At 40.1% G+C, this 8,185-nt stretch overlaps 1 protein-coding gene across 1 annotated transcript in view; it reads right to left on the minus strand.

Annotated features, from left to right (window-relative positions):
• Positions 1–701: 701 nt before the first annotated feature.
• PRIMA1 (proline rich membrane anchor 1) overlaps positions 702–8,185 on the minus strand; it is a gene marked incomplete at its 5' end in the record, with an annotated part of 41,515 nt that continues 34,031 nt past the window's right edge. Inside the window, one exon of the mRNA XM_010711856.3 lies at positions 702–5,140. Coding sequence (XP_010710158.3) covers positions 5,041–5,140 — 100 coding nt within the window. The remainder of the gene's footprint in view (positions 5,141–8,185) is intronic.

Consider the following 8,185-nt stretch of genomic DNA (forward strand, 5'->3'; position numbering starts at 1 on the left):
ATGTCTTCTAGAGGTATTTTTCTGTGGTCACATGAAAATTCTAATATGAGGGCTTTATTTCACAAAACACAGCTAATAATAAGGTCTCCTGGAAATTGCAGTACATGGCATAGAGTTTATTGCTCATTTTATATTTTTGTTGATTTGGGGTTTTTGTTGATTTTTGTCCAAGAGATCCTATAAATGGAGATGTGAAATTATTCACAAGGGACCAGTGAAATCTATTGAGCTCTAGGAATTAAGCAGACAAATCTTTGTACCATGAGGAAATTCCATCTATTGAATTAAAGCTAACCAAGATGACTCCACACTTGGAATAAAAATCACCCCATGCAGGCCTGCATACAACTGATCTTGTTCAGGAGCCTGAAAGTACCTGGGGAGTTATTTCAGGCACTATTGTTGTTTGAAGAAGCAAGAACCCCGGAGTGGAATGAGGGTAAGAAATGGACTGGGCTAAAATCTTGTAGCAGTGCACAGGACTGGGAGTGAAACTGAGGGTTGGACAAGAGGCACCAGAACCCAACCAGATGTCAACAGCCACAAGATGTGCTAAAACCAGAGCAGAAAGCATGTTTAAACAAACAGGGTAAATTCAGCAGTAGGAGAAGTGCCTAAGGAGGCACCACAGTCATTCCTCCCTGCAGCTTTTCTTTTCACCATGTCTCAACCCTTAGCTACACAACCCACAGGACACAGGAAACTTTTTACAAGTACATTTTTATTTAAAATAAAAATTAATTATGGTGCCTTTTTAAAATAGGGTACTGCACAATCTGTATTTGCAACACAGTTTTTGGTACGGAACATACTTGTTGAGCAATATCCTTAAATACTAAATATACATTAATGGCTTGTTTGAGAAACATGACAACATTAATTGATTTTTTTTTTCTCTTTTGTTATTTAACCACCAATACAGATTTCCTATAAATAATATTTGTTTTCATCTGTACATGTGGTACACAGTCAAGAAGGCAGATCTTAGAGTATTTACATTCATGCATTGATTCAAACACACTATTTTGCAGTTTAAAATAATATATTTTGGTTTGTACAGATGCAGGGAGCATTGTAAATACATATCTACCACAGGCCTGATTCTCCATTGCTTGGCAGCATCTATGGCCATTACCTGGTTGGAGAAGCAGGGCCACGCTCGCTTCACATGCTATGCATGACCATATGGCATGCAAGACTGGACAATTAGGTCTCTATCTAGATATATATCAACATATTTATATCTTAAACTTGGTAGAACTCTCCTCTTTCCTTCCTCGTCTGTTTTTGAAACATGTATGCAAGGTGGAGACACACTCCTGGTCACAGCCCTGGGGTGGGTCTGAGCCAGGGAGGGCTGCAGGGCTGGGGCTTCCTGCAAGACATGAACACCTCAGCTGCACCTTCCTGTTGAGTGCTGAGGAAACTCAATGCTTTGTAGCTCAGGCCCTTAAAGTGCAGTCTATGCTTGTGTCCATACTTAAAAAGAAATGTTGAGTTAATGCTCACCCTCAGACTGAACAAAGTGGTTTTCTATTTTGCAAGGCTGTCTGGTGGTGGTCAGAGGGCTCAGAGTAGAGCACTATACTTTTGCCTAGAAACAGGACACCTCTGTAACTGCTGAGGATCTGGCTATTTTGTGAATGGAGCAATGCAGGACCTTTCTGCATCTAAAAATAAACCTGCAGTCCTTGGAAAGTTGTACTTTGAACTGCTAGTTCTCCAGATCCAGGGTCACTGCTTAGTGGAGTCCTCATCCATCCTTTCCTTTCCTTTTGTATTTAATAATGGTACAATAGGGAAGAATAGAAAGCCATTTCAGAAAAGCTTTCCAAGTAGTCTGTAGAATGTTAGACAAACCCTTAAACCTCATAAGAAAACTTCAAAAATCATTCCCCAAAGACACTGCCTTTCTGGTCTTTCTTTTCTGAAGACTTAAATCTGCTTCCAGCATACTTTTCCAAGAGACTTTCTGAAGATCACCTTAAGCTTCTGGTGCATTGTAGTCAACTGTAGGACTGCAGGATTCGACAGGCCCCATATGGAATTTTCTATATCTCCCATCCACGCAGCTGTGTAAGTGCTGAGAGCAAATGACTAGAGAAGCAGGGAGAAGCAGCTCCTAGCTTGTCAGCTACTGCTCTTCTGTGTCCAATAGACTAAGAAAGCATGTGAAGGAATGTTTATTTATGAAATGCTTCGGGCAGTACAAATATTATGTAATGACGTTCCCAAATACATTTATTTAATATCAGTATGTTAGATATAATGGCATTGTAATTCTGCCTGTGCAATTAAGATATGTTTATGTCTCTCAAAATTCTGCCACAGAGCTGTTAAGTATTTTATCTCGATTATATAGCTGGGTAAATTGAGGCACAGAGAGGCAAAATTACTTGCTAGTAAACAGCAGGTGAATGGCAGAGTTGAAAAGAGATGCCAGTCCCATGTGTGGCTCCTTGAAATGTGCTAGCTCCCTGCTCCACACCAGGTTTGAACATGTCTTCCACTGAGAAGACCTCTGGGACCTGTGAGAGGCTTGCTCATGGGTTATGTCATGTATCAGGATTTTCTCTCAGTGAGGCCATTTTACCACTGATATCACTGAAAATAAGACAGTATCCATTGATCATCTCTTTAGACTTGTTCTTGCAGAAACTGACACATTTTGATGAACATGAGCTACAAATCCCTTTTGTGATTTTGGCTTTACAGAATGCCTTTAAAGCTTTATTAGGAAATAAATAAAATCAAGAACGTTTAGGAGAAAGTGCTAATCCTGAGCCTGTATCATGCTAAACTCATCTGCATTCACACTTATACTCTCAGCTAAACTTGCAACCAGTCTCAGACTGTGTCACATTTAGGCAGAAAGAACTGGAGTAAAAAAAGGCAAACATCGGTAACTACACCAAAATAAATGTTATAGCTTAAAAAATATTCTAGAAATATACTTGTAATATTTTTATTATAGTATTTAGGGGCTAAGTGCCTTAGGCAATCAACATTTAGGATACTAGACTCAAAATTCTGTCATTTTAATCTCACTTTGGATGTAAGAACATATCGCTGTATCTTGTGCAAGCACACAATTTTAAATATGGAAGGTAATGATTGTACTTTGGGGCAAAGGGTTATTTATTCCCTTTAACTTTTATAATTGCATTCACTTTTTAAGAAAGTCTAGCTTTTAAAAAATAATTTTATGTAGCTAAACTTTTATGTAGTGATGACAAGCCAAAAAGCTAATAACTCCACAGATTTCTCAGTGGTGGTACATAGCAGCATTTTGTTTTATCATTAGAAAGATACTTATATTTACATATACCCTACTGGTTAATAGGTAATAGAATAGAGATGGGCCTGCTCTGAAAATGCTGATTTGAACATCCTGGAGGTTTTTCAGGAAGGGTCTACAGAACATTGTCTTCCTCTAGGCCAAACTCTACATCTTAGAGGTAGACCAAATGCAGTCAGGAACGTGTTCAAAATCAAAATCTGGTTTCCGCAGTTCAGGCACATCCTTATGTTGAACTGAAAGTATCAGTGTGTTGCATTAACAACAGAAGCGACAGCTGGGAAACAGCCATGTCCCAGGGCAAGACTGAGTTGGTGCCTGGGAGTTATTCACACCTGGAAACCGAGTGGAATCGGTGCTTGAGGTCCAGACAAGAAGTAGGGTTGAACCTCTGTGTTGTTACCTTCAGCACAGAGGTAAATGAAGTCACATGTGTGGTGATGGGATACAAAGGAAAGTTTTCAGGAGATGGGGAAAGACCAGCAGCTCGATTGCCTTTATCCTAAGCGTTGCTTACTGAATCTAACCTGAGATCCTACATGAAATGAATTTGGATGGATTCAGCTTTGCTCCAAGTAGTCAGCAATCCATGCCATGAAAAGTACAACACTAAGCTATTACGCTGAATTTGGCACGACTGGCAGTCTCTGCCAGGAGAGGCAGAAACTGAATTAATGTAAGCATAGCCAGCTTACCAGGCCCTAAGAAATGGTCCTCCAAGCCAGATCTACAACATCCTCAGTGGATCAGTTCATGATACTCAACACTTTCAGGAAGCAACGCTCGTCAGTGAATGAAGAGGACTTCAAAAGGCTGCTCATCCTTTCAACACAATCCCACCCAAATACTCCAAGATGGAAACAAAAACTTTCCTGTAGGGGTTTCCCTGACAAATCAGCATGAGGCAAACACAGAGAAATGTGCAGACTTTCACCAAACAGAAGTTTTTAAAGGTAAAAAGAAATGAAACATGATGCAAAAAAGGAGGCTGATTAAAAAGTAATAATGTTCAAAGCACCTATTGATCATATCTTTCATTAGCAAAGCTAATGGCTAAATTAATGTTTTTTCTTTTGCCTGAAAAGTCTTCAGCCATGAAAATTGCATAGTCACCAGACCACAGACAAATTTCCTGGAATAAGTCACAATTTCATGCAATTTTTGGTTCCTTGATGGCTTAGCAGATTTTTTTCCTTTTTTTTCCCTTTTTTTTGTAATGAAATAATAAGAATGATAAGAATGAATGAAGTATAAGCACACAAAGCTGCGAGGTCCTAGGTGAAAACACTGCTCAGGCTGGAGAAGTATGGAGGTGACAGCTCCACCCTCAGACTCGTTTACAGTAAGCTGCTGCCATTCCAGCAGGTCACCTTTTCCTCTGAAGACCCTATTTAAGGAGCTTTTTGGGAGCACTCTACTCAGACTAAGAACTGGGGGAAGAAGACACAGAAGGCATCATGATGTTGCTTTCACGAGATGCAGCATGCAATGCTTTGTGATGCCTTTTCTCTGGGCAGCTTGGATCTATGTCCCTTGGAGAAGGGGATTATCCTCCCTTGGAGAAGCAGCAAGCCTGAAGAGCAGTCTGCTTTTCTCTTCTGAATCACTGATACGTGCACTATTTCTGAAATGAAGTCCTTGGCCACAGAGCTCCTTTCATTGCCTTATTTCACCCACCTTGCATATTCCATGCTGTGCTTTAAAAGTTTACCACCTCCTGAGAGTCAGTAGGATCTCAGGGATTATACGACGGCATTGTTATCAACTGTTTTGTTGTTTTGGGAGGAGGTCATTGCATATTCAGCCCGACTGGTTCCATTCTCTTCTTTTCTCATGGGTTTCCTTGTGTGATCCCAGATTCGGTGATGTGTAGGTAGGGTGAGAGAAAAAAAAAGGACAGAGATAAACATCTTATTTGTCAGTACAGAAAAGCAAGGACATTAAAAGGTGTGTTAAAACACTAATTTTTTCCTTTCTATTTTCCCTTTCTGAACAGAGGTCAACTCAGCAGTTAAATTTTGTCAAGCCTGATGATTCACCTGGAAGGTGAGAGGTCTGCTCGTAAGCCGCACGCAGGGCTGACTGTCTCCCCCTGGCAACCTCCCAGCTCTTCACTACCTTCATCCCTGGAATGGAGGCACAGGCTGAGGCTCTGCATTGGGTCAGCCCTAGGCCTTTCTCCTTGAAGTGCTACACCATTCAAACTGTGCTGATGGCCAGTCTTGTCCACTGAGGACCCAACTCAATCGTCAGTTCAGCCACTCAACAGTCATAATAAAAACTCCATGTTCAGGAGAGGAATCCTGTGAGTAGATGTAGATACGTACATCTATGGTGATCACCCCAGACTTCCTTCACTGTCAGTGAATAGAAAGAGGTAATTTTAAAACAAGATTAAGATCAGCTGCAGTGGATGCCTGAAATTAGTCAGATACTTTGTGCCAAGGCATCTCTGTTTCTCTGCACTGCCTGTGAAGGAAACCTAGTTTGCTAGCTCAGAGAACTTCATGTAGGTGTTGAAGCTACTGGCCGTTGGCACCATTTTGGCAACACAGTCCAGGTCCAACAAAACTAATTGTAATTCGGAAAATGCCCAGCAAATGCAGAAAACTAGCAAGAATCTGTGAATCACTGAACAAAATCATCTTTGGGATTTTAAAGTGACTCTGGAGGGAGAGACCAGAGCAAAAGTCCCGTAACAGCCAATGTTACTTCATGTAAATGTTTCCCCTACAATTTTTCTCCTCAGAAGAGGTGTGACCTTTATTTAAAGCCAAAGCCTCACACATAGCAGGAGGCAAAAGCTTTGTGCTTTCCAAAAAGATATCTCACATATTTGTGCCTTAAGTGTAAAGGGCAAAAAGGGAGATATATAAATACATACAATACGTTTCCTGCTATTATTCTTAACATCATTTAACAAAGCAAGCAACAATTGATATAAAAAAATAGTTAACAATATTTAATTTTAGCAGATAAAAGCATTAGTGAAAGGTATATGGAGAATGATTACAGGAAGATAAGTTTGTTTCTCTTGTAATCTTGCAGAAAATATATTTGACTGCAATGTCTTACTCCCCTCTTTAGCTGGTGAGGGTTAAGTCTTGTTAAAATTAGCTGTCAGTCCAGCTGTTAGAGAGTGAAAATGGAAGGGAAGAGGAACCTAAGAACTTTGTTGAACTCCATTTCAGCTGTTAACATGACTGTGCTTGCCTGCTTTTGGAAAAAGCTCCTATGGCTCTACCTATCACACCATTGTAAAGCAGCCTCCACCCCACCCCACTCAAGAGAAATGGAGAATCTGATGGCAGCACTTTCCTCATTTCCTCATGGGCAGGCAAAATGTTGTGGCTTTTTTTAAACTTCTCTTTTGTTTTCAAAATTTCTTTTATTTTCCCCTTCCAAACATGAAAATTGGCTTTATGAACAGTCAAACAATGAAGACATTTTGGCCACTATCAGCTCTGTCACCTTCTTTCTTTATTTTGTTGTCTTAAGTATTTCTGCAACTTTCCAGCTCCATTTGCTTTCCCTGTTTAGATTTCTTTCTTCAGGAATTATCTTCCTCTCATGTTTATCTCCATTTTCTTTTTTTTTCTTTCTTTTTTTTCCTAGAGGTGATTTCAGGAATGAACTCTTTAGTCCTCCTGAAATTGCCCTTTTCCCCTTCTGCCCTCTTCTAGCTTCTGTTTTTCTTGTCCAAGAGCAGCTGTTTGCTCTTTCACTTCCCAGCATGGAGCTGAGTGATTCACAGACTCCCCTCTGACAGCAAGACCTGTCTGAAGAGCCTGCTGGAGAAGCTACCCTTGATATTCTACTGCCTGCAATGGAATGCACTGGAAATTATTGTTCAGAGTCTGAAAACAGTGGAATGGAGATTTTATCAGGGTTCTGCTGGCTCTCTGCAGCTCCCACATCCTCCTCTGCCTTATCAGCTGCTCAGGGTTGGTGTGAGTGAAACACAGCAACTACCTTGGGGCTCAATGAAATGGCAATTTGAGTCACTTACTTATTCTTGGCAGAACCAAAGCTCAGGCTTGCAGAATGCTCTGCTTAACTCCTTCAATTTATTTCCAAATGCATGACAGATATAGATTTGGTGTCCCACTTGTCTCAGTTGCACCATTTAAATCATGGGCTTGACAGTACTTTATGCATTTATCACATTGATTAAAATTGACTCATGCATTAAGATAACCAAAGACTTTTTAATATATTGCAAATTTTAAACTGCCTTTTTACATTAGGGTACTGGCTCTTTTTGTGTCTAACTCTGTGTGCCACTATTTCTTTTTCCCCTAAAATTTTACTGATCCAAATACACAACTTCTCCTTTTACACACCAAGGAGAACCCTATTACCCTATTTTTTGCCTGATAAGTAAAATTGTACATGATCTTCCTACATGTAACACTTCAAGCTCCCCTTCATTTGAAACGCTGTGGCCCTGTATTTTTCCATTTCCATTCCCGGGTTGCTCTTCACTGGCATGGACGGATGAGTCAAATTAGTGAAGTGAAAAAGCAGGGAACTATTCATACCTGACATACGCACTTGGTGGCAGGCGAAACAGGCTGTTTGCTAAGTGCTTTGCTTTGCTTTGCTTTGCTTTGCAGTGTGGTTTGCTACACATTGTGCTTTAGCAAGCAAATTGTTGTACTCTTCATGCAAAACAACCGTGAATGAAAGATAACTTCAACTCTGCAAGACACGCCTGAAATGATTATGAGAGTCCATAATGACCTCTCCACCATGTATGCATTAATTTGCAAGAGTCCTAAAATCAAGATATCATCAAACAGCTATTTACTAGAGCATTTCACATGCTAGACTTCAATTTCTGGTAACATAACATGATAAACTTTGATTGCAAAAAAAAAAAAAAAA

This window comes from Meleagris gallopavo, chromosome 5 (assembly GCF_000146605.3).
Source record: "Meleagris gallopavo isolate NT-WF06-2002-E0010 breed Aviagen turkey brand Nicholas breeding stock chromosome 5, Turkey_5.1, whole genome shotgun sequence".
NCBI lineage: Eukaryota > Metazoa > Chordata > Aves > Galliformes > Phasianidae > Meleagris > Meleagris gallopavo.